The sequence below is a fragment of the Ammospiza caudacuta genome, chromosome Z (assembly GCF_027887145.1).
Source record: "Ammospiza caudacuta isolate bAmmCau1 chromosome Z, bAmmCau1.pri, whole genome shotgun sequence".
Classification (NCBI taxonomy): Eukaryota; Metazoa; Chordata; class Aves; order Passeriformes; family Passerellidae; genus Ammospiza; species Ammospiza caudacuta.
In genome coordinates, this window is record NC_080632.1 from 78,236,094 (window position 1) to 78,262,737 (window position 26,644).

Consider the following 26,644-nt stretch of genomic DNA (forward strand, 5'->3'; position numbering starts at 1 on the left):
CATTCCCTCCCCTCCAGCGCCCTCCACTGAGCATCCCAGGGCTTCCCAGGCACCGGTTCCCTGCTCAGTGTGGAGGGCACACGGCCTCCCCCCAAAGCACCCATCTCTGCACAGGGTGGCACTACCCATCCTGGACCTACGTAACACTGAACAACCCCGTGCCTTCCTGACAGCCCCTCACACCCCTTTGCTCCACACTCACACACATACCCCGTCCCCCTCCCCTGGCTGTGGCCATGCACAGCCCCAGCCCTGCAGTGTGGCACTGCCAGGACACTTGTCCCGGTACAACCCACTAGAAACCACTACAGCACACTAGGACAGGGATGCTCCAGCGTGAGGGAGCCTACTTTGCAGTGCCCCAATAAACACAACCCATCAGCCCAGCCTCGCAGGGACCCTGACAACGCAGGGTGCTCCCACCCCTTCAGCTGAGGATGCCGGGGATGATGGATGCTGCAGACTGCACTGCCACCCCCCGGCAGGGGACGGCCAGCATCCTGCACCTCCAGCACCCAACAGCGGGGCAGCGTTGCCCTGGCAGGGACTGCCTGGGCTCCTGTAATGTACAAGTCCATGGCCTGTGGGTGCTGCAGACAGTGAGGGGCGGAGGGGGGGGTCAGGCGGTCCCTGGTGTGGCTGCATGCATGGCGATGCCTGGCAATACGATGTGCAGCTCGCAGAAGACCCCGGGGGCTAAGTTGGCCTTTGGCAGCTGCACAAGGAGGAGCAAGAAGGAACCATCTACGGTTACTGTATTCTGTAATGGCAGGAAAGGTAAGAAACTAGCAAGAAGCTGTGTTTGTTCCTCTGGCAGGGTAGGCTACCCCAGAGGAGCCCAGGGAACTGTGCTTGGCCTCCTAAATGTGTCAATAGTCCTCGTCCTCAGGGTGGGTGACGTACATGATGGGCACCAGTCCCTTCTCGGAGCCAAGGCTGCACTGCAGCCAGTCACCATCCACCTTGGAGATGACCTGCAGAATATCCCCTTTGTTGAAGCTCAGTTGTCCTGCCTCAGTGGCAATGTGATGGCAAAGAGCTTTCACCTCACTGCAGGTAGAAGGAAAGTAGGGTTAGCTCACCTCAGGACACCCACCCCACCCACAGGCCCAGCGGGAGAGGAAAATACCCCTTGCTTCCCTCTCCATCCAGACTCTCAGCTGCCCCCCCAGCTCCCCATCACCTGCAGATTGCAGAGTTGTGGTGGATCAATGCACAAGCTGCATCATTGCCCCAAACCATTCTCTGATCCATGACTACAAAGAGGGCCAGGAAAACTGCAACAGGCAGAACCGTGCCACCCTCAACCTAACACATTCCAGCACCTTCAAGACTGTCCACTTGGTGTCACTCACCAGGTAGGGTGAGGAGACATCCCTTGGACTGGTAGTGCCACAGCAGGTGCCTCAGGTGGTTCTGGATGGGGAGGGTCTGGCTCCGGGGCTGCTTCACGCCACATGCTAGCCCCAACTGTCTGGGCCACCAGCTGGAAGACGGACTTGTCCAAGCTCAGCCAGCCGGAGGGCAACCTGGAAGGAGGAGACAGAAGCAGTCAGTGGCAGCAAAGCGCACCCAAGGAAACAGAGCAGGTGCTCTCATGGCAAGGTCACGCCTTAGAGGTTTGGCCTCACGCACTGAGTGCACTGCTAGGGAGTGCCCCGGGTCTCCAGGCAGGGAGGGCTCAGATCTAACACCACAGCCTGGACTGGGAAAGACATTTCCAGTGGTCATTTTCAGGAGCAGTAAGGGTGAATAGAGGTAGAGGCAGTGCACAGGGGTCTCAGCTACTAGCAACTTCACCCTCCCCCCACCCCTGTTGTAAGCAACAGCAATGGCTCTGTGTTCTGTTCTCAACATGTGGTTTTGGGAGGGATGGGGTGATAATGGTGCCATGTAGCAGGGTTTAGATGCCAAGGCAGTGACAGAGCTGAGGCAGAAGAAGAAAGCCTATGAGATAGACTGAGCAAGGATATGAGAGGAATTAAGGCAGGCTGGCAGGACTGTGCAGGTTACAGACCCTTGATGTACCACCATGGTGTTGCCCAGTGGTCAGTTCTTGGTCTGACTTCCACCTGTGCTGCCATACTCCAGGTTAACCAGCCCTTCTCAGCCCCAAACCATCCCTGCCCTTACCTGTTTGGTTGTCTGGGCTCTTTCTGTACCTTCCTGGACCCAAACAAGTGTCCCCACTTGATGGGCTGGCTGCCCTCTGATGCACTGGTGCTGCTGTCCTCTTGGGGGGCTGCTGCTGCTGCTCCCACTCTTTGCTGAGCCTCCTTCTCCTTGCTGCGCTTTAGCTCTGTAAGCACAGAGTCTGGGGGGCTGCCCATCCAGAAGGGCCAGCTCCGTTCCTTCACCTCTTCACCGACCACTACCTGCTGGGGCTTTTCCAAGGGCTCTTCCACAGCTTCAGGACTTGGCTTGCTGTCTGCCTTGGGCCTCTCCTCCAAGGTGCCCTCAGCAATGGGACAAGCCTCTGCACCCTCCACCACCCCTTCTCGGGGAGGTGGTGCCTTCTGGGTCTCCACTGACCGGGGTGCAGGATTCAAAGCTGCTTTCTTCTTCTCCGAGTGGATGAACTTTGAGCCTTCGGCTGAACTCTCAATGTAAATCTGAGAGGTCTGCATGAGCTGGTACCACCAGCCTGCCTGCTTGTCCTTCTTCCCCTCCCACGTGCTCTCTCGCATCGTGCTCTGCTCTTCCTCCCTGTCACCTTCTCCGCAGGAGGCCCCCACTCCCTTGACCCTCTTTTCACTCACAGCTTGCTGTGGGCTGTGCCCTGGTGAGATGTCACCATCTCTGGCACCCCCTTGGCATGTTTCAGGGGCGGTGCTGCAGCCATCAGGATCCTCACTGCTGCCCCGGGTCCGCATCAGCTGCAGGGTGGAGTGCACAGAAAGCAGCAGGTCCTGCTTCACACGCAGCAGTTCCTTTTGCTGCTGCTGCTCTTTGCCCATCTGCACCAGGTGGTGCTCGAAGAGCAGGTCTAGGTTGAAGGGCAGCAGGGAGAGCGGCTGGAGTAGGAGCAGGAGCTCCTCAAAAAGAGGTTGGCACACACTGTGAGACAGGCACAAGAAGCCCACTGGTTGATAGTGTGCCAGGATGATGTCTGTAGGAAAAGACATTAATTAGAGGAGACACTCTTGCCACCATTACCAAGCCACCACAAAGCTGCTGAAGCTATGAGGAAAGGAGATGCACACCTGTTTTTGGTCATAGTGTGAGGCTCAGGCCTGGGTCAGGGAGCACCAGATGCTCTGTGACCTCTCAGCAACTGGCCAGACAGAGCTTTCCAGTTGTACCTGCAGCCAGGACTTGCCTGGCAGACTTATCAGCCCAGATGACCTCTGCCACCAAATGCCATGGAAAAAAGATGGGAATAACCTGACAGCCCCAGCTTTTGCTCATGCTTCCAGGTCTTAATTATGGTCTAATATATGGCCGTCTTCTGCTTCAGAAAGCCAAGATAAGCACAGACCCTATTCTATTCTATTCTATTCTATTCTATTCTATTCTATTCTATTCTATTCTATTCTATTCTATTCTATTCTATTCTACTCTACTCTACTCTACTCTAGTCTAAAACAGATACATCCAGTAAAATCTGCTTTTTGTATGTCAGGTTTTCCTTTCCGTTTCTTCCTATTTTCCATGACTGAAAAGTTTCAGGTAAGTGTGCACATCTCCAGGCATACAAAACTCTCAGGCATTGGTCAGGGAACATAGAAATTTGGAGAGGAATAGATCTGACCTCCTGCAAATGGACTGAGGGATCTGCACTGACAGCCTTGGGTACTAGCTGTGGGTAGGAAGGAGAATGGAAGTCCAGGTTCAGGTGGAAGGAGCTGCATGATGCTTGGACTTCCACCTGGGATTTTCCTGCTACATTGAGACTGTGTAATAGCTTAGTCCTTCACCTCAGGGCAGAGAAGAGCAGCCCAAGCTGAGAGAGCAACAGGACAAACACATTTCCATCCCATGCTCTAACTGTGTGCAGAGTTTGACTCCCACAGCAGCCCACAGCCTTCAGGCTCTTACCTTCATGGTTGTAAAGGTGGTTGAACCAGAACTCCAAGGACCGGATACTGCAGGAATGGAAAATTAGCAGGGTAAGAAAGAAACAGTGAAAATCCATTAACCCCATTCATCCTCATGGATATGCCACAAGAAGTGTGGCTGGAAAAGGGCATTTACAAGGCATGAGCTTGTGAACCTCGGGAAAAGGACAGCGGCTCGCTCCCATCTGCATGCCTTGATCACAGACACTCAGCCCTGTCACTGAACATCTACACAGCTTTAAATGTGTAACTGTAACCACGAATAACCGTGATTCCTCACTGTTCTCCTCCTATGTCCTTGATAGAGCTTTGTTTTGCTGAGAAGAGGCTGCTGTGGAAGAGGCAAATGATCTACAAAACTAAGACCAGTGCTGGTGGCTCAGGCCAAAATATGCCAGTGGAGGAGAATGGGGTCACCCTGCATGGGGAGAGCTGGGCAGAGCTTGCTCCTGCCTGGAGGAATTCTACAGAGTTCCCAGAGATCTTGGGAACTCTGTTGCCACTGCCAGAGCTGTTGCTAACCACCAGAGAGGAGCAGGGAAACACCATCCTAGCAGTACTTATCCCTTCACCCACAAAAACATATTAAACAGAGCAGAGTGTGCACATTCCTTATGCAAACTAGAAGTGCCAGTCTGGAGTCCCAGACCAGGGCAATTTCTCCTTCAGAACCTCATGCCTTGGGATCTGTTGCAGCTCCAGGAAACAGTGGTTTAAAGAGGAATTATACATATATTATACATATATACATATGTATAATACAAATATTATGTCTAACCTCATACGAAGTTGGACAGAGTTTTCTCACCTGATGTTTTGAGGCTAAAACAGACTGACCCAGTTCTTCACTTGGCTACTACAGCCACTCATTCTCACTCCTGACCTGGAAGGAGTTCTCTGAGACTTATAGCTTCTTCCTTCTCTAGCCTGCTTCTGGGAAGTGGCTTCCCAGATTCTTAAGTTTGTTTCATGGTAAACTCTGCCTGCCTGCAGTCAAGGACCAACAGCTGCTGCCAGCCCTGGACAGGGAGGTGCAGCCACCCCAGGGGTCCTGCTTACTTGAGGAGGCCAAAGATGAATGCGTTGAACCGCATGGTGTGGTTGGTGAGCTCTGTGTACTGGCTGATCTTGCTGTAGAGGCTGTGCAGCAGCTTTGTGGAGGGCCCTGTGGAGAGAAGCAAATTGTTGAGATTAGCTGTGATGAGCAAAGCCAAAACTGCACCACAGGATGGAGCACCAAGGCAAGACAGACATTCTCTGGGTGTCCATGTCTGTGTGTGCACTGCCTCTCCACCACACCAATGTGAGCTCACTCCATACCAACACTTAGACTACACATGGGAGATGGGCTGTGATCCATCCCAGACCACCACTCCAAAACTCTGGGAGAGTTTCATTACCAGGACCTGCCTCCCACACTTCGGTGACAATCAGAGCCACTGGCTCAAAATCAGCATGTAAAGAGAATATTGTGGTGTGTGCTTATAATTTGGGGTGTCTGCAGTCATAGAGATAACTGCAAAGCTCAAGATTTGCCACAGTCAGGCTATGAGGCTTCCCAGTATGATGAAGAAACCAATGTGGAATTAATTTTGTTGGGTTTTTTTCCTTCCTTTTTTTGTTGGTTTGGCCTGTTATGGGAGAATTTGCAAATTTCAGGGGAAATGACAATAAATACTTGGGAAGAACAGCGCAGAGTCCCTCCCTTCTTGCAAGAAATTGCACATGTGCACCCTGTTCCAAGCAGGAAAATGGGTGTTTTGCACCCCCATCCTTAGAGCCAAACTTCCCCAGCACCTCCCAACCACAAATGCCACAGGCACTGCTGCCCAGCATCCATACCTAGTTGGGTGGATGCCTCCACCACGCTCCAGGGGATGTTCCTCCTCTGGCCAATGATCATGTCCAGGACGTAAGCCTTCAGCCCATCACTCAGAATGTCCCGGACAGCTGGGCACAGGTATTTCAGGATGAGATGCCCCACATTGGGGCTCACGGAGCTGTTCCCAAGTTTGGCCTAGTGGAAAACAGGCAACAGGGAGAGTGTTGCTAACCGTTTTCAAGGTACAGATGCATGGAAACAGTTCAGTCCCACTACAGACACCCAGCAAGCAACATCCAGGCAGCTCCTTGAACATGAGGGTCTTTGGTTTCACTCCTGATGCTTCATACACCAGTTCTGGATTGCTCTCTGCAAGCTCTTCCCCAGGCTGGGAAGAGGCAGTAACTTGAAAAAAGAATATCCTATGCTGGGAAGAGGACATCCCAATGAGAAAGCATGCCTGGTTCTCCCAAGAGGGATAACAAGGCTCTCTTGCTTGAGGAAGAAAAGAGCTGGGGATATTCCTGCTGCTGTAGATTTTCTTGTAGCTAATTCTGGATTAGGAAGCACCAACCCACATAGAACTACCAGCACTGAGGGGTTCTAGAACACTTAACTCAGTGACATGTCAAGCTATATCTCCTGGAGATTACTGTAAATATACTGATAAGGGCAAAAAGGATGGCCAGAGCTCAGACTGAGGTGAAGAGGAGGCATGTAAGAGCCCATGTAAAAGCCCAGCACCAGCAGAGCAGGGACACATTCTGCTGCTTACAGTCTATGAGCTGCCAAGGAGTCTATCCAAATGGGTCAGGCAATGGTGCTCAGGGCACAGATTTTACCAGCTGAGCTGGAATTATACTGACCAGTTGGCACAGGTTCACAAAAGCCCTGAACTGAAACTGAACTTGGCTCAGGAATAATCCTGTCAGATCCACTGAGCATGGCAGCAGCAGGGATGGATGCTGCCTTTTGACAGGTGAATGCTCAGCCCTGGCACATTGATGTATAAAGAAATGGGAGGTTAAAACCACAGCATTGTCTGATAAGCAAAGTAATGGGGGAATGTTGCAATTATTCCCCAAACCTACACTGCAAGTATTGGAAATTCACAGTAAAGCCCTAAAAAGCCATGGGAATCTCAACAGCTCCAGTTATGTTGCACAGCAATCTCTGCATCAGAAACAGCTGTAATTAGGACAAAATTACACTGGGCTCTGAGATAAGATTGAATGGTTTTGGAATCTGTCCCAGTCAGGTTTCTCCTTGGGGATGGCATGCCAGGGGAGTTATCATGTCCAAACAGTGTCACATTGCTGCCCAGAGTCGCCTGACTGAAGCCAGGCATTCAGCACTGAGAGGAGGCACCACAAACATGCTGGGTGTCACAGGACTGCAAACAATGCCTGCTACAAACACAAGCAAAATTGCTCTGCTTCTGTGTTATTCCAGAAACAGGGATGAGGGAGCGCAGGCCAAATACAGCCAGCTCTGGGGCAACCTAGATGCACTTCTGTGTTATTCCAGAAACTGGAAATGAGGGGAGCAAGGGCCTAACACAGCCATTTAGATATACCCTAAATATGCTAAATGTATTCATGGTAAGGGCTACCATGGGTGTGACCAGCTGCCCCAGATGGGTGAAGTCTGATGCACTTTTTTATCATTATTAAAATTATTCAGTATCTCATATTAAAATGTGAGATGCTCAGGGATGGGGAACACTGCACTGTACCCTGGCACCAGTGCCAGACCAGAGTCATGGGACATGTGAAGGAGGGAAACACATCTCTCCACTGTGTGAGAAAAAAGAGCTGGTGTGCTGCATCAGACCAGAAGGGCAGCTGGTCTGGTGTTTCCTCTTATAAAGAGCCAGAGTAAGTACATAAAGAGAGAGTTAAACCAGAACAAACGTACATAATACTTGCCCTTTATACTTTCACATCCTACAACTACTTCCAACTCAGAGTCTAAGCTGGATATTATTCCTATATGTTTAATAAACATAATTTCCCTGTGTTTTTCTGATCTTCCTTTAAACACATCTACATACTGTAGCATGCAGCAGGAATTGTTATAGATTTACTATCTGCTGCATGGTGTGCCATCACCTTTATTTGATTTGTTTTTGCTACTCCTGCTTTTGTTAGATAACCTGTAGTTTTTGACTAGAAGAGAATGGAGAGGCAATCTTGCTCTGTACTCTCTGTGCCACCCAGAATGGAGTTGGATGCAAGACATACCTTCACCCCTGGATCCCTGCTGGTTCCAAAGTGAGCCACAATCAGGTCAACAGCAGTGTTGATAGCCTTCACAAGACCTAGTGGAAAACAACAGGTCAAAGAGCTGTCTGAGGGGCTGCTGGGATGGACTCTGCAAAACACTCCTGGAAATAATCAGATATAGGGGCACTGCAAGCCCTTGTCTACACACAAGCCCTCTCTGCCAAAAACCATGCAGAGACTCTCATAAATCCTCACCAAAACTCTTCCTGCTGGCTCCAGCACTCACCTATCAGGCTGCCAGTAGGACAGCCTGTCAATATTCCCAAGGGTCACCTCCACACCCCATGCCTGAGGCAGCAGAGATGGGGTCTGAGGCAATGTGTCTTTTGCTGCCTTGATGCCACAGGCTGGCAGGGCAGAAGCCTTGCATTTGGCAGGTTCTGTCATGACTTTCAGTATCAAGCCAGTGGTGTATAATCTGTCACCTGCACCAGGATAATGTGAGAACAGAACTGAAACAGAAGAGAAAGCTGCCACCTGGTAATCATGAGCACATAGCTGGCAAAGGCATGGGAACCTTTCTGCACATCCCTTGCCTCTGAAATGGTAACAAATCAGCTGTCAAGTCCTGCCAGCCCTGCCCCTTGCATGGATCCCACCACAGCCATATCTTGCCCTGCTCTGGAGTCTTTTCTCCTACCTTTTTATATAATTGACACAATTTTATACTACTTATGTAGGACTGAACAGACTTTCAACCTAAATTACAAAATCTCAGGTTAGCACATTGCAACATCATACAGATACACACAGGTTTACCTTTGTACACAGAGCCAGGGCAGCATGCCCTGCCTTAGGGTCACACTCCTGTGCCTGTCTGCTCTCTCTGCCCATTCCTGTGCACCTAAGATCCTTTCTAATCACATTTCCTGGGAGAAGCAGCTCAAGCACACTCCATGGCACATTACATGGTCCACCAGAGATGGTTGGACTCACCCTTCTTCTGCAGCAAGTCGATGGAGATGGACTCTGTGTTGCCATCTGGGGAGAGGCAGAACTCAGCAGGAGGTTTCTCTGCTAGCGAGAAGTAGTCAGGGAAAAAGTCATTGTAGGTAAGCTGGAGTTGCCTCATAGACTGCCCTGCAGGGGTAAGACAGAGGGGACAAGAATCAGCCCCAGTCCCACACACCCAAGCAGCAGTTTTCATGCCACCTGTCCTCTGCTGGGACAGCAAGGCTACAGGCTTGTGGCTACCCCAGCAGTGGTTTACAATGTGTGCCTGCACAGCTGATCCCCATGGCCTACCCAATATCACCTCCAGCTTGACTGGGAGCCCACAGGCTCTGGAAGATGCTGCGGGAGGTTCACTCTCATGGGCTAGAGCTAAGGGAAACCTTGCTGCACAGACTTCCCATGCTGCTGCAAGCAGGGTCAGAAGTCAGTAGAGAGAAAATCATTATTTGCTGCACACAGGCATCCACAGACAACAACCTGCATGTTTGCTGCCTGTTCTCTGGGATGGTCTCTGTTTTCAAAGGGTGACATACCATAGGAGTTCTCCATGTGCTTTACTTCTATCTGTTTGACTCTGTGCTATGCATTTTCCCTTGAAAGATGAAGAAACTGTTTGGGTTGGCGGAGTGAGGTATAGGGCTTTGAGGAATTCCCTCCATGGCTTGAGGCTAGCCTGTAGAATGCTCTTCCTCCCACAGACAGACCACACTGTTCTCCCCACAGGAGTGTCAGAGGTTCAGTCAAAAGCAGACTGCCCCTGTCAGCCCTTCCTGCACAAGTTTTGGAGGACAGGGAAGACCTTAAGGGCAAAGCCTGCAGAAGACAGAGTCCTGTGAAGGCCTTTAGTGTTGTCAGTTGCCTCATGAAATCTACAGCTCAGCACCCAGCACATTGTCAGGGCTGGGGCACAGGATGGACAGGCACCATGGGGCATAGATCTGAGATCTCCAAGGGCCCAAACTCCTGTGTGAGAGAAACTACAAGCTAACCACAGTCCAGGAGCACTTACTGAGGTCTAAGGAGGCTCTTGAGCCATTTATTTTGCCCTCCAACCCAGCTCAGAGCTGGACCTGACTGCTCTCATCTCATGGAGAAGGAAGGCTCCACAAAGATTTGAACCAGTGAGGCAATTTTCACCTTCCTCTTGAACCCTTCACTGTGAAGAGATGCATCATCCCTCCTGCTCTGAGCAGGCACAGCAGTGATGAATCCAAGCTTAACCTGAGCCTCAAAGAAACACCTCCCAAGACCCCCCGGCAGAAAGGTGGTGCGCACCGTTCAGCTTGCAGTGGAAATGGCTGGTGCTGAGAGCGCCAGGGAGCTCAAAGATGGGGTTGCCCCGGTTCAGCCGAGGCTCTTGCTGCCTCCTGTCCAGGCTGCCCGCTAAGCTGGGCAGCCCTGAAACGCGGTCCAGACCCAGGGGGTTCCTCCGCCTGTACTCCCGCCACTTCAGCGCTTGGGGGGAGAGGTGGTTCGCTGGGATGCCGCAGGCAGTGAGCACCAGACAGGATGACGAGAGCACACGGGAGGATGCGGAAGGGAAACAGGAGGGGAGAGCAAGAGAAAGATGGAGGACAGAGAAAGAGAGACAGCACATTACTCAGAGGTCCAGCAGCATTTCAGGACATTAGCACACACACATGGAGACAAGTGGATGCCACTGCCTGGCAAAGCAGAGCAGGAGCTTGGGTGCCCTTGTGGATGCAGGCACAGAGGCAGCAGGTTCGGGGTGCAAGCACCTGGTATGGGGTGCTGTAAGACCAGCAGCCCACACTGCACTTTCTGGAGACACAGTGTAGGAGCTGGGACTGGAGGGACATGCTCTTATTGCAGGTCTTCCTGCAGCATCCAGATGCACTTTTATCCTGGTCTGTGGCTACAGGAAATGGTGGCACTACAGGGAGCAGACAGAGCTACAGGGAGCTGTAGATGCTCCAGACTAGCAGTCCTGGAGGATGGGTACCTACCATTGACAGGCCGTATTCCCATGCTGCTCAGGGGACCAGAGCTGCTGGTCTCACTGCCACTTCTCCAGTGTGAATCTGCATGGCCTCCTACTCTGCTCATGGACATGCCACCCACTGAGAGGGGTGGGAGTGACCCACTGTGGAGTCGGTATTCAGAGAGTGGTGGGCTTGGCTCAAGCGGGGCCTCCTTCTTGGGAATCAGCTTGGGGTTCTCCTTTTGCCTTAGGGTGTCAGCTTTGGTGGCTTTGGAGGGCTGCATGGCACTGACAGCAGGAGATGACCTCGTGGGAAGCAGGTTAGCAGAGATGGGGCAGGACCTGCTTCTGGGGGGCTGGCTGTCTTCAGCTCTCTCAGAGGTGGGCGAGGAAGAGGAGTCCACGCTTTGGAAGAAAGGCACGTTGGACCGCACGGGGGAGTAGCTGCCCAGCGGGGATGGACGGGTTGTTTCGGGGCCAGGCTTCTTGATGCTCCCATCGCCGCGCGAGGCAGCTCCGTCTGCTGAGCGCTGCTGGGTCACGAGCGTGCCATGGGCCTGGCTCCCCGCCACTGCCGCCTGCTCTGCCGAGGTGGCCAAGGCTGAGCACTGGGACATGGAGATCTGCTGGCTGGCAGGCCGGTTGCTGGACAAGCTGTAGAGCTGGGAAAGGCTGGAGGCAAAATGGCTGTGCAGGGCACGTGCCTTGGGTGGCTTGCTGAAGTGGTGCTGAAAAACAAAGGGCTGGATGGGCAGAGTCGTGGGACGCTGGTCCTTGCTGTAGCGTACCACAGGCTTGCTGTCTGTGCCACCACCTTCAGGGAGAGAAAGGGGAAGAAAGGGTGAGGAATGTGCAGAGTAACAATCATCCTCAGCCAAGCAGAATACAGGCAAAAGGGAATGTGCTCTTTGTTGCAGGAGGAAGAGGATGAGCTAGAGGCCAGTTACAGAGTGGTTCAAGTCTGAACTGGTTGCACACATCCAGGGCTGGCAAGATAAAAGATACGTGGCCCCAAGTGCAGAGTTCCAGATGTTTGGAAGAGCACAGCACTGCACCAGGACCTTGTCTGTCCTGGCAGGGTCACCAGCTTCACATCCTTTCCCAATCTCTTGTCCCCTGGACAGCACAAAGCCATGGGATCAGGTGCCTGCCCTTGAGCTGCCTCTGCCCAAGCAGTACCACAAAGTCAAGGCCCAACACTTTGTAGTAGAGTCAGATTTCTCATCCCAAAGGACTGTCCCCTCCCACATGCACTGTGGACTTGCACAGCCCAGCACAAGCATTACATGCAATAGCACTGCAGCTCTGCATCCTGCATCACAATATATTGGTGCTGTAGCAAAGGCTGCCTGCTTTCCTTTCTCCCTCCCTATTCTTTTCACTGTAACTGCCCCCACTTTGGAATACAGAGCTTCCTTCATCCTTCATGCCTCTGCCAGACCTAAACAGGACATTCCCAACATTCCACCTCCAACCCTGGAAAGTGCCAGCCTGCTCTGCAAATGATGTGCTAGGAGGTCCTGAGGGGGTGTGGTGGGCTAATCTACATGCCTCCAGCTCCTGGTGGAGCCACAAATATCCTGAGGGACACGTCTAAAGTGTGACACACTGTGCATTCAGTGCAAAACACGCAGCACTGGGTCTGTATGTGGGGCTGACTGAGATCCTTGATCAGCCCTGGTGTACAAACTGCCTGCAGGGTATTCCAGACTTTTCTCCCTGTAGCCAGCTTTTAGCAGGGCTTGCTTTCCCTCTAGCCCTTCTCAGAGCCTCTAGGCTTGCACACTGCTCTGGAGCACAGCAGATATGCCTCCATCTCCAGCTGCAGGCAGGAGCTTTCTGCCCAGCCCTGATGCCTGCCTTGCTGTCACAGTGCAGAAGGGGGGACCCCATTGGCGTGGTGGGCAGCAACTGCTGAGACATGTTTTTCTGAAAGCTCCTGTCTGTGCCCCCTTAACTGAGCAGGGCCTGCTCCTTCCAAGCCCTCCCTCTGAAGCTAAGAGGGCTGTAGCCATGCTGCCCTCCCCCAGCAGAGCCCTGCCTTCACTGCCATCCCACACCAAGCACACATTCAAGGCTCAATAAGCAAATAGGATAATAACTAAAATCCTTTTACTCCAAAGGACAAAATCTCTCCTGCCTCTGCCATGGCAATAAACCACATGTTCTTGACTCCTGCTAGATATTTTCAGAACATTAAGTGGAGACAGTCTGTTAAGGCACAAGATTTTTTTGACATAATAGGGGCTATTTACTGCAGCGGTCTAGTTACAGGCATTTTAGAAGGGCTTTTACCTGCGAAGCAGGTATAATATCTGCCTGGGGCAGAGACAGAAGTCTCCCACAGTGCTGGAGAAATGGCCATACTTCCAAAGGGAATGTCACACAGCTTCCCCATGAGAACAAGTGACAGCAATATCAAGGTGGAATACAACTCACATATTACAGCTTCCCCACAGAGGTAACTGTGACAGTAGCTCCCCCTGGGAACCTTTGCTGCACAAATCCACAGCACTGTGGGAGACATGACCAGGATATTCCAGCAGAGACATACAGATTAGACTCTGCAGGACTCACACTGTTAAGTCCCAGCAGAAACTGTGTGAGCTTCCAGGACCTGCATGGAAAGGAGACTGCTGGCTATGCCTCTTCCCTTTCCACCTCTGCCGCACATAACTCCAAAAAAGAAAGGCTGTGACTATGACTCTGCTGAGCATTTTAACATCTCCATCTTAGGAGCTAAGGGCAGGTGAGTCTCATGGAGAAGCACAGTAAATGCCCTGGAAGGGATACAACCCTTCAAGCTGCACAGACTCTCTCAGTATTAATGCCATGTCCTTGCTAACACAATGTGAGAGGTATGAACAAACCCTCAGGAAGCTTTACAAATACAAGGACTAGACACTTGCCCTGATATGAGACTTGAAAGTCTTCTGTGACAAAGCTCAGCAAGGCTTTGTCACAGGGTCTGGCAGACTAGGAACCAAACTGCCCCAACACTGGTCTCTTATCGTCATGCAGGTTTCCCTGCTGCTCCCCTCATATCCCAATGAGCTGCCTTTCTTTTTTACTTCTCCCTTCTGCCTTGTTTGGCTCCTTACCGTCTGCTCGGGCTCTAACATCTTTTTGTCCGTGGCCACTGGCAGAGCTACCCGAGAAGCTGGCGTCTGCCTCCGTCAGCAGGGAGAGAGAGGCTTGCTCACCTGCCCCATGCCCACTGGGGACCTTCTCACTGGAGACGGAGTCTTTGGTGGAACACAAAGCCTGGCTGTCCCCAAAGGCATGATTCAAACAGAAGCCCTCGCAGCTCTGGTTCAGGCCATGGATGAAGGGCATGGGTGGAAGACTCTGGCTGCGCCGAGCTCTTTCTTCAAGGAAGGTTGGGCAGTCCCGCTGAGTCTCAGGGATGGGAGAGAACTCCAGGGAGGAGTCACCGCTGGAGCGGTGCGGTGGGGAGGTGCCGTTCTTCTTCCGTCCTTTAGCCAGTTCAGCAAACGATGTCACCCTCTTGGGGGGAGAGCTCTGAATGGGTATGGCTGGACTCTCACTCAGCTTGACTGGGCAGCTCACCATGCGCTCCAGGGAGCCCAGCCTGCTGCCAGGACTCCTGTCCAGGTTCTGATCATAGCTCCTGGAGCGCTGCCGGCTTGTGTTGAGGTTTGGTGGTGACACATTGACATAGACCTGACCTTCAATCATGTTCTGGCTGGATTCTCCCTTTGGCTCCTCTTCACTGCCCTCTACATTGTCTTCTTGTCTCAGGTCGGGCCTTCTGAACAGATAGTATTCTGTGGGCTGGGCTGGGCTACCCTTGGTCTGGTCTTCTGAGCAGCTAGTTATGGAAGATCCTGCAGGGCTGGGGGATGACTGGGAAGACAAGTCACACGTGACTAACTTATAGTAATTCTGAGTAGCCACAACAAGCCGTGCTTGGCTCTGGAAGCAGGCAGTGAGGTCTGAGCTCTCCGATGTGCAAGGCTCACAGTGGAGGTGGTAGGAATTGCAGTTGGCATCAAGGACAGGTGAGGAGGAGTGTTGACACCCACACACCTTTCCTGAACTTTCTGGGTTATGCGACTCACAAGACATCTTGGATTCAGTGGGTGATGAGTGTAAATCCAGGTAAAAAGCTCCTGTGTCTGAGTGGCTGCAGAAGGAAGAGTCACAGGACAGGTTAGCTGAATTCAGGTTGGATTGAGGCTGACCATTCATTTTGTTGTAGAGAGCACTGAAGTTCACCAGGACCCCATCAGAACTGTTGCAAGAAGAGTCACTGATGTAGCCCATCTGTTGGTCAATCACTTCAGACTGACTTGATGAACTGTAGCAGCGACAGTGCTGGATCTCTGAGCTGGAACAACTGCATGTCCTGTGCAGGGCATCCTGATTCCTCAGCGGTTCACCCATGTTCTGGTTCCACTCCTGGTCACCACTGCCGAAGGAGAAGTTGGAGGAGCTGCCACGATGGCAGCTGCATTCATCCAGCTCCATGCGCTCTGAGGCCTGCTGGCACCTGTTTGCATTGTTCCTCTTCTGGATGTCGTCACTGCCAAGTTTGTCCTCCTGCCCATCCACCACACCAGACCGGCTGGCCATGTTCCAGGATTTCACAATGTGGTTGGAGTCGTGGAGGTGGAAAGGGGGCAAGGCCAGATCCTGCAGACTGAAGGGAGGCTTGCCATCAACGAGTGAGTTGTGAAGGTGGAAAGATTTTTGACCCAAGTCATCCCCAAAAATACTGAGGTCTTCACCCTCACTCAGCAGGAAAGGGTTGTGTCGCTTACTGACGCTAGGGACAATCAGATCCCTTGCTTTTCTTTCTTTGTGATCTGAGGCCTCTGCTGAGGTTTCAGAGGTCTGGAGAAAGCTGCTGTACACCAAGGAGTCAGTCTGTGAGAGGTCTCTGTCTGGAAGGGCAGAGGTCCGTGTAATGCTGAGCTCTGGCTGGCAGAAGGGGTTGGTCCTTTTGCTCATGGAGCAGCACTGTCTATCGGGGACCTGGCAATGCACCAGGGGAATGTGATGGACAATCAGCGTCTCACCAGTCAGTTTGGGTGGACTATCCATGGTGAGGAACACTCTTCAGGGCATCAGTGAAGCTGGTACCACCCATGAACAGGTAGGGCTGCACATGAGAGGCAGGGAGGACACTTCTCATGAGGGAGTTCAGATACCTACAGAGAGACAAAATCACAGAGGAAGTCACCTCTCAGGAAAGGCAGTGGCTATTTAAAGCATCCTTGGTTTGACTGAAGATTTCATGTGTCGACAAGGAACAAACAGACTGGCTCCTTGTCAGCACAAGTCCCTGAGCACAAGATCCTTCTTCTGGGAAACAAACCATCACAAAGTAAAACAAACACGTCACCCTTCATGCAGGCTCCTGGGACAACACTTGTGATTTCACCTGACCCCTCTCAAAGATATCTGAAGAGAGTAACTGATTTCAGTCAAGAGGCCAAAGGGCTGCACAGGATTTGGGCCAAACAAAGACCTCACTGCAGATGGCACTGTGTGCTCACAGGAACACTGCACAGGGTCTGAAGGGAAGCACTGCACTCTGGTGAGAGCAGTCTATCTTCTCACACTGGATTGAACAGTGCTTTGTTCTTTGCTTCCTTTTAGGTACATTGAACTTTCCTTCAAGAACCAAACATGGCAAGGTCTTGCAACAGACACACACAAATGTCCTGGAAGAGACTGGAAAGAGGAGCAGACTGGAACATAAAAGCAGCAACAGTCATTCCTTTCCAAAATCCAGGAGACTCCATGAGGTCCTGAGCCCTTTTAATGGTGCCAGGGGGACATGCCAAAATATGCAACTACTTATGCACACAAGGATTTCCCCAGTGAAAAGGAGTGGATGACCTCAGTGGGACCATGGGGAGCCACTGGCATTGGTCAAACAGGTCCCATACAGCACACTGACTTTTGCTGACCTTTGGCTGATAGTGAAACCTCAGCTCAAACTGGTCTCCACTGTAGTCTGGGAGGGATAATATATCTCTGCCACAGTATCTGTGTCTTTTACCCGCTTATTACCTGCTGCACTTCACAACAGTGAGACTGCCACAGTCCCAGCAGCCACACAGGCAGGGCACAGCACAGGCAGGGCACTGAGAGCCCCACTCTCCCTGTGTTCACAAAATAGCAGGTTCTTACAGAGCCAGAGGGATAATAAAATGGTTTGAGCTGAAGGGACCTTAAAGAAAATCTTGTTCCAACCCTCGTAGGACCAGGCTACTCAAAGCCCCATCCAATCTGGCCTTGAGCACTTCCAGGGACGGGCCAATTTCTAAGTAACCCGTTCCAGTGCTTCTCCACCCTCACAGTAAGGAATTTCTTCCTAATATCTAATCTAAACATGCCATCTTTCAGTTTAAAGCTTTTCCCTCTTGTCCCATCACTCTCTGCTCATGTCAAAAGTCTCTGTTCATCTTTCTTGTAGATGTTCACCAGTGTTTGACTTGGGAGAGCACAGGACAAATCCAGTTATCCCGCCTCACCTAACCCCAAGGTCCAGCCTACAAGCACCTCCAGCACAAGTCTGGAGAGGGTTTTCCTCTTGCCTTCCCTTCTACAGATAATCCAACACAGACAAGTGCATCAGCAGGCAGCTAAGGCAGCAAGGAGAGGGAGAAACCACAAAAGAGAGCAGTGATCCAGGATGAGTCTGAGAGATTAAAAAATGACCTAATGCTCTCACAGATCAACCACTTGTTCTGAAAACCTTGGCCCAAGCAACCTCGGTCAGCATTACACATCCCAAAACTCAGCCAGGCATCCCCAGTGATCACTGCACCCTGAAAATTGCATCCTAGGATTGTTCTGGACTCCAGGGCTCCCATCACTGACCTTCAGACTCCAGAAAATGGTATTCACAGTAGCTTTTGCCTACCTTACCTCACCTCAACATTTGTAACTGCGGGGTGATAACGGATTTGGAGCAGACCTGCAAAGGCACGTGGGAGCACAGGAGGGAAAGTGAGAAATGTGGGTTAAATGAAGTTAGAACAAGAGTATGAGCAATGAGACAGCTACACAGAAACATCAGGAACTTCACTTCTTTCAAGGTGTAAGAATAGCAATTAGAAGATTATAAAAATGATCAAAAGAAATACTTTCCTCCCACACACAGTAGTGCTTCTCACAGACACAGGATGATGCTGGCAGGAAATAAAAACACAAAGAGGGACACAGAGCTAATGTTTGCAGTAAACATCCAATAATGCAAAACAGACAGGCCTTCTGGTAGATGGTACCAGAGTCTTACATGGTGGGAACACTCTCCTACATGTCTGCTTCTCCTGGGATGTCTCATCCAGGTTTAGGCTCTGAGGAAGAGAGGACCATTTGGACCAGGTGGTGGATATCCAACTGGACTACTAACTGTGCAACCCTAAACTCCCCCTCATCTGTAGTCTCCCTAAAACCTCTATTAGCCTTTACACCCCTTTCAGGGGAGTAAAAGCTGTAAAAAACCTTTCAGGGGTGTAAAAGCCTTTGCCTTACAAGCCAAAGTCTTACACGCCTTTGGCTCCTTTCCCACAGCTGCTGCCACAGAGGCTGATGTCTACTCAGCCCAGATCCTGGGGGACAGACTTTCTTCATCAAGGATTCCTAGGACCCCATTGCTAAAGATCCACTGTGGATAACAGCAGCTCCTGATTTGGGGGCACACACACACACACACACAAACACACACACACACACACAGAGACACTCTTGCTGGAAGGGTGTTCCTGCCTCAATTTGGACACTATGCACCACTGATGGAACAGCGGGAGCTCTGAGTTTATCTGAGTTTATTTCTATTGCATTCAGCAGAAGCCTATCCTGTCCTCCCACTCCCACCTCACAAGCATTTTGGGTAAAAAGCTGGTCTCTCACTGCCTGTCTTCCCATGTAGTTCACCCCACCTTTGTTCCTGCTGTTGTGTCTGACTGTAATGCTCACATCACATCTCTCCACCAGGCTTTGCTGTATTTCAAGTGCTGCCACAATGCAACCACCTGAACAGCATCATTCTGTAGATACAGACCGTGATGGCAGCGCACTTTGTTGCTGAAGCACCAGGTCTCTGCTGCCTCTGGGAAATGGCTGCTTGGAGCAGGCTCCCAGCACCAGCACCCATCTGCTGACAGGCCCTGCTGAGCAGCACACAATTCACGTCAGCACAGAAGCTGCTGTGGGAGGACAGGCTCGCACAGACACACTTTGACATTTGACGGCGAAATGTCAGCGCTGACATGCAGCCATTTCCCATCTGTCTCTCCAGTGCTGTGGCTGCAACACAGAGCTCTGCCCAGCTCTCTGGCTCCAGCAGCAGCACAGGCTCCCCGGAGGGCTGCAGTTCACTGCCCACCAGAGACCCTGCAGCAGACAGATGCCCATCCTGCCCTCACCCACGACCTGCTCCCAGCACCAGGCTCCGAGGTGGAGGATCACAGGTGACATGCAGACAGCTCCTGCCAGGAGACATTCTGATGGCTTCCCTAGGGATAGGCACAACATTTTGTACCATAGCTACTCCTTTTCTCTGCCCTGCAACCTCTCCTGGTTTCCTCTGGACTTAGGGGTGCAGGGAGGTTGGCAATGGCACTGCCACCAGAGGGATTCTTCAGTTCCCAACACCACAGCATCCTCCCATTAGTTGACCCTTCCTTATTCTGGAAAACTGCAGAAGCATCCTTCCTCTTCCTACTCAGAGTCTGCTACACTGGGATTGCTGTTGGGGAATAAAATGCAGCAAACAGACCAGTCTCAGATCTTGCTGGTTTTGATCAGTTCTTTATGAAGCCCTCACTTCACTTTTGCAACAGGAAATTTACAGATGTGGTTAGGCAGTTCATACCTGAACATTTTTTGCCAAATCAGTTAATTCTTCTTATTGTTGTCATGAATCCTGCTCAATGCTACACAGACGAGAGCAAACACAGCATCCAGCATTGATTCCTGCCTAGAACAGGGTGTAATAGCAGTGCAAGGCAGGGAGACATGCAGGGAGCACCACGACTCTAGACACGCCTATACATCAGCCATTTTATTTTCAGATGTCAGAATTCTTGCCTTCTCCATACTGACACCATCTGCTGCAACATGGCAGATATGGGTTGTTTATTCAGGGAGCTCTTCCTTGAGGTGCTAATGGTTACCTGGAGAAGGTGAGGGCCACATTGTGGATGCTTCATTCTAAGCAGGATAATACAGAGCAGGGAAAACAGCTTTATGTGAGGTGCCTGCATTCGGTACAGAATTGCTCATGAATGACTGTTCCCCCACAGAAATAAATACACACAACAAAAACTCCTTAGCTGCAGCAAAGCTCTAGGTAAAAAGCAGGTGAGTGCTGAGCAGCAAAGGATGGTTCAGCACTGATCTGAGAGCTGCCTATCAGGTCATGTCTGAGCCTTAGAGAGGAGGCTGCATGCTGCAGGTAACAGGAGCATGCAGATTCCTTTGGGCTCTGCATGCCATGCCTTTTCAGTCCTTGCTGACCACCACAGAGAGGCCCTCAAATCCCTCTCCTGTCACACCCCTAAGACTGAGGACACTGTGCTAATTCAAAGGTGGCTGGTGCAGCTTCACGGCTTCTCAGCCTTGGGTACCAGCTCCTGCCTCTGCAACACTGCTGGGAAGATGCAGAAGCCACCAGACCTGGCTGCAATTGCCTCCAAGGGCTGACGGGTTATGTGTGGTGGCTGCACACCTCCAGGCATACTCTGATACTTGTTATGGCTCCAGCCACAATTCTGGGAGTTCTAGAGCTGAACCCTTAATACCCTGCTCTGTGCTGTCCCCTGCACATACATGGGGCAACAGGGTTCAGCTCAAGGTAACACAGGCTTCCTCCTAAAATGTAATGTATTGGAGGAGGCAGGCAGAGATATGAGAGATGAATGTGATTTTAATGTAAAAAGACTGCACATAGAGCACAGAGAATGAGGAAGCAAGCACAGCATCATCCGAACTGTCAGCTGGAGGCAATGCTGGCTTTTTGGAGGATGGCTTTTCTGAACAGATTATTGTTTCTACAAACCTCATTCCTTCATCCATGAAACTGAGTGTCCAAAGGAAACCTTTAACTGTGAGGGTTATTGCTGACTCCTTTTGTATGGCTGTGGTTTCACTGTCATCATCACCTTCCTCAGGCAGACCAAAATTCATCATGTCATTCAAGGGTGAAATATGCAAAAACAGGGTTAAAAGCTAGGCATTCAGTTTCACAGAAGAAGCAGAAAAAATTCTTTTGTATTAGAGCTGCCTGTTCTTTGAGGGTTGTTCCATGTGAAGCCCTGACTCCTACAATGCATTTGCATTAACATGCCTGAAGAAACCTCACAGCCCTACAAAACAAGCACCAGTAGCAATGCTGCAAAAAGCAACGGTTTGTGTGATCTTGCAGACAAAGGCACAATACAGACATCTCCTCTTTCCTCCATGGGAGAGATATTTTCAGTTTACTCCCTGCATGTCTACCTCCAGGCAAAAGGGCTGGGAGATTGATCCAAACTGAAAAAGACCCTTCAAACAGTGTGGGGGATCTCAGGGCTCTCTGCATCCTGCACCAATGCTGCAGTTCATCCCTGCCCCAGCTCTGCCACTACAAAAGCTGCCAGAAAGTATTGGATGGTTTTAAACAACAATTCATTAGGAAGATTCCAGAAAACTGGAGGGCATTCAGGGAGCAGCATCAGAGAAGAGGATAAGTGGTTCAGGGTGAGTGGCCTGAGGATGGACCTGAACCATGGGTATGTGTAAGCAGAGGGAGGAGGTGAGGAAGCCTGTAAGTTGTTGCAGGATGAGTCTATTTAGTGGTATTTGTTTGGACACCTGTTTTTTACTTGCCAGCTAATACATCTCTATCAAATTCACACCTTCATTAAGTGCTTTATTAAATCATCCAGTGAGTTTCATGAAAAAAAAAAGAGGTATAAAAGGAAATGTTTATTGTTTAACTCATCCTAAACCTCCAGCTCTCCTTCCCTGCCTTAGGGGACAGGGAGCATAGTCAGAGTGGTCTGCATGCTCCCAGCATGAATATTCCAGCACTTTATGTTTAAAGGGAGCTGCAGAAAAATAGAAAGACTAAATAATTCCTAAACTTCTGCCTCTGCTCAGGCTGATCTCTCTTGTGATGCTGCGCAGTGATTCCTGAAAAGACCACTTCCCTTTTCTTTCCACAAAGCCCTGCCTTGGCCAGGGCTTTTTCCAGCGGTTTCCAGGACAGCCTGACTAAGCCCATGATTAATGTATCATTACATCCCAGAACTATATGGGATTATGATGTGTTCCAAATGGAAACCACAGCACGTGATGGTCAGTCACAGCCCTTGTGCTGCTGCAGAAAGGAGCTGCACGGGCCAGGGGTTACCAGCACACACAAAACTAAGCAATGGGTGTTGTGTGTGTATTGCTGACACAAGCAGTGTGAGGTAGGTATTGCCTTCCAGCCAGAGGACAAGAAACCCCAGCTGCTCCGTGCATTTAGAGTTACACAAGACATCAGAAACAGCTCAAGTAGCAGATCTATAGCAGCTAATATAGGAGCCAGGACAGTGACCCAACCAGTTTCTCCCTTTTCTGTGCTCCCTTGCTCTGTGACTCATCATCTGGCATGTGGCATTCGGCAAGAGCCATTTACAGGCCATGACTCAGAGCATCCACTGAGGTGCTCTGGGATGGAACCTGCTCCTCCTCCTCCCGGCCCCAGCCCCCAGCACATATGCTCCTAATTACTTTATACAAATCCGCAGAGAAGAAAAGGACTGATGTTTCTAGCTGTTCATATCACACAGAAATTGCTAATGAATTAAACTGCAGACACAGTAAATCCTTTCTTATCACACTCTCTAGTAGCAGCAGCAGTAGCAGCAGGACGGACTATGCTTGCATTGCATCTTTTTTGCCTGAGCATTCTGAAAGCTTCCTGAAGATCTTACAACAGCAGAAATCACACAATTCCATTTTGAAGCACAGATCTGACTGGGTGCTGGAGCCTGGGTTTTGCAGGGTCACTAGAGCACCCAAGAACCCACAGAGAAAGAAAGAAAATCTTTTAAGTGTACAAAATTTCTGGGTACACTCAGTATTCAAAGTTGCCAAGACTACCCCTCCCTAAGTGCACAGCTTTGGTCAGGCCTTAGTGATCCTGACCTAAAGGGTGGCTTCCCTGTCCATGGCAAGGGGGACAGAACTGGGTAACCTTTAAGGTCCCTTCCAACCATAGAAGCCACGGTGTGCTTCTATGATTTGTGCAAAGCAGGGCTGCCAGCCGGTTGCCCCATCACTGTGCTCCTCCTACTGACCTGCTCAACTGAGGACCCCACAAACCAGCAGCTGCAGCTGAGTGGTGACAAAACCACAGCCATCAGCTGTGGGTGAACCTGAGTCAAAGCCAGCAGAAAGCTGGACTGAAGGTTTTCCCACCACCTTCTATGAGCTGTGAGCTCAAAACTCTCCACCACAGCAGCCACAGGAGGCAGGGAATGGAGTGTTTGGCTGAGGGAGTCCGGCATCAAACTCAGCTCGGCTCTGGGAATCATGGCCAGCTCCCTGACCTGTGCCTGCACAGGGTGGCAAAACAGCTGCTCTTATTCAGGTCTCCACAGCAGGGTGAAGGCTCCTGAGATGACATCAAGAAATGGAGAGGACACAAAAGTCTCAACAGCACTGGAGATTTCTGGGCTTGCTGGGGATATGTAGCATCCCTATAATTAGAATCACAGAATCATAGAATATGCTGAGTTAAAAGGGACCCGTCAGGATTATCAAATCCAACTCCTGGCCCTGCATAGAGCACCCTAAGAATCACACCACTGCAGGGAAAAAAGGCTTGAAAGTGGAAAAATAGTGAAAAGGAAAAACAGAATTGTTGTCACTCAAGACAACTTGGCAGCTGGGGGATGCTAAGACTATTCACTGTGGGAAATTTCAAGTACTGTGTTTGCTTTGTGTTGTTTTCTGTCTGTCTTGAGAAATGGAATTTCTGTAGAAGACAACAGAATGCTGTCTGAATGATTTAAACTTCGTTCTTCACACACTTGGGTCTCCCCACTGGGACAAAGAGAGATAAGAAGCTTGGAGGTTACAGAAAGCACAGAACTGTGAAACACTGCACATGGGCCAGGCCCTTTGAGATGTGGAGGCCCAGGAACAGGCCCATGTGCTTTTGGTCCCTCCTAAGATGGAGTAAACTCAGCAGGGTATGTGTCCCCATCTGTTTTTGAAACCTTCCAGCCAGCGAGGTGACAGGATAAATCTACTCTTTGCACTGCAGCTGTGGATTGTGGTCACCTTGGTTACTTGCATCTGTCAGTTCACATAACCCTGCACCACGCTTTGGAAAGACCTCTCCAAGAGAAGTGACGTATCACTTGCATTGAATTTTCTTCCCTAACCCTTACTGGAATCTGGCTTCAGGCAACATAGTGTTGGCCAGACCATGGCAAAGCAGATGACCTACTTATCCAAAGCTTATGAGAGGATAATTTTAGGAGCAGTCTGCACAAAAAAAAGCACACAAGGCCAGCTTTACCTCAAGTATCTTCCACCATCTTCATGACTTGGGGAAAAAAGACAAGCTAAGTCCTAAAATGGACACAAAGTCTGTCTTCACTGTGAACAAGGTCTTGCTGCAGTACAGATCAGCACATCCACACAGACTCCAGCCACTCTGTGGCTGTGTATCTTCCCTACCTTCCTTTCTGTGCAGATTAAAACTGGCATTGCACTTCTGTCCAGACTATGTACTGTAGGAATCACAGCTGCAAAACAATCCCTGCAAGAACAAAAACTCTCCCTGCAAGACAAAAGCATTAGTGACCACTTGAAAAAGCCTGACAAATAAAGAACTCAGCCTTAAAATAACTCTGTAAAAAGAAGCTGTAAAATTATGTTTACTGTCTCTTCAGCCCAGAGCGCCACATATGTAGGAATCACTCTCAAGTGAAAAACAAACATTTCTGGGATGGCAGGTTACAGCTGTACAACCTCATGCAGCTCAACAGAAGAAACAGAACTGACAGCAAAAGTGCTACAGGGGAGTCAAGTAAAACCACGGCCAGGCCAAGCTCTTGGAATAACAAAAATCACCCCACAAGTCATGGTAAATAAAGCAGCTAGAAATGTCAAAAAGTGCCAGCAGGATTATTTTCAGACAGGAACACAGCAGTGCTGCAATGGTTTGCTGCCACACCCCAGTGAACAGGAGAAGCAGTGCAGGTATGGCATCACCCAGGAGTGATGGACATCGGGTCTGCAGGCAGCCTGAATGCCTGCATCGGCAAAGCTGCATTAAATGATGCAATCCTACACGGAAGTTAATGCACAGTGCATGCAAACAAATCAGGAGCACCAAAATCAGGCACAAACAGAGCAATATCCCAGCAGCAGCCTGCTTTCACTCGATGTGCCTCTTCCACACTGCACATCCAAATGGTTTTTCAATCAGCAGCTGTGACCAACAGCTGACTCCTGCTAAGGCTGCAGGAGACTTTAACCCTTCCTAGCCCTAGGCTGTTCTACCAAGACCAAAAGAAATGCCTGGATACACAGGAAGACATTTTTCTGTGTCGCTTCTGCAGGAAGACACAATGGTCTGGAGGCTGGCAACTCCTTGATAGCATAGTACAAAGCAAAAAAGCTCAGTAGCCCAATAAAAGCAGCATCTGAGGAATTAATACATAGAATTTATCCTGCCTTCTGAAGGACTTTAAGACCACATATGATATACGTGTTGGTATATTAATTATATTATATTATATTATATTATATTATATTATATTATATTATATTATATTATATTACATTATCATGAATATATATAATTATACAATACAAACACATTATATAGATAATTTATCAATACATGGATATATATGATAATAACACTGATACCCAAATGCTTTTAGACCCAGGCTGGATTTTACAATCCCTTTAAGGCAGCTGGAGGACAAGACTGTTTAGCACTCATATTTGAAAATGGAAATTGCCTGATTACTGCTAAGATCATGCATTTCTTGACCCTATTTTTGGCCAGGTAGCTGAACAAACAGGTCCTCTGCAGTCATGTCTGAATCTCATTTCAGCAGAGTTCAGTGTGGGTAAAGATAAAAAAGGCAGAATTATTCCTGGAATGTTGAGACAAGAAGTGTCTGATGTAGGAACAAATCCTTGGGCCATTTTGAGACTACCCAGTCACACGCAGCCTCCTTCATTTGGGAGTAGTTTACATTGCACAGCATGTTTCATAACGTGCCCATCGAAATTTACAAGACTATACAATCATCTCTCAGTGTCCCTTTTGTTTTTTGGAATTCTTGCAAATTTTTGGAGCTTGTAACTTCCTGAACCAGTGCCTTCCACTCCAAATTACATGCCACGCTAGTGGTTATCTGTCAGTTCTTTTGAACATAGGGATATTTAACTTCATTACTTGTCCTTGGGCTAGGGCGGGGAGAGGATCATATTTTCTACTCAATTTGCCAACCTTCAGTGCCAAGATTTCGTTCTGCTCAAGCACAAGAGTATTCCCAGATCCTTGGTCCGATTACAAACCTCTCTCCAAGTGTCCTCCAGAAGT

The 26,644-nt window shown here is 50.0% G+C and overlaps 1 protein-coding gene across 4 annotated transcripts in view; it reads right to left on the minus strand.

Moving 5' to 3' along the window:
* Nucleotides 1-256: 256 nt before the first annotated feature.
* Nucleotides 257-26,644, minus strand: part of RUSC2 (RUN and SH3 domain containing 2) — a 50,416-nt gene continuing 24,028 nt past the window's right edge. For 2 of the 4 annotated variants that reach the window (XM_058823465.1, XM_058823466.1), the window contains 11 exons: nt 14,163-16,235; nt 11,087-11,875; nt 10,395-10,595; nt 9,102-9,245; nt 8,124-8,200; nt 5,901-6,075; nt 5,118-5,223; nt 4,039-4,085; nt 2,134-3,109; nt 1,356-1,529; nt 257-1,050 (listed from right to left, as the gene is read on the minus strand). In XM_058823465.1, coding sequence (XP_058679448.1) covers nt 870-1,050; nt 1,356-1,529; nt 2,134-3,109; nt 4,039-4,085; nt 5,118-5,223; nt 5,901-6,075; nt 8,124-8,200; nt 9,102-9,245; nt 10,395-10,595; nt 11,087-11,875; nt 14,163-16,128 — 4,836 coding nt within the window. In that variant the 5' untranslated portion in view covers nt 16,129-16,235 and the 3' untranslated portion in view covers nt 257-869. The remainder of the gene's footprint in view (nt 1,051-1,355; nt 1,530-2,133; nt 3,110-4,038; nt 4,086-5,117; nt 5,224-5,900; nt 6,076-8,123; nt 8,201-9,101; nt 9,246-10,394; nt 10,596-11,086; nt 11,876-14,162; nt 16,236-26,644) is intronic. The other 2 variants (XM_058823467.1, XM_058823469.1) reach the window with 2 other exon arrangements.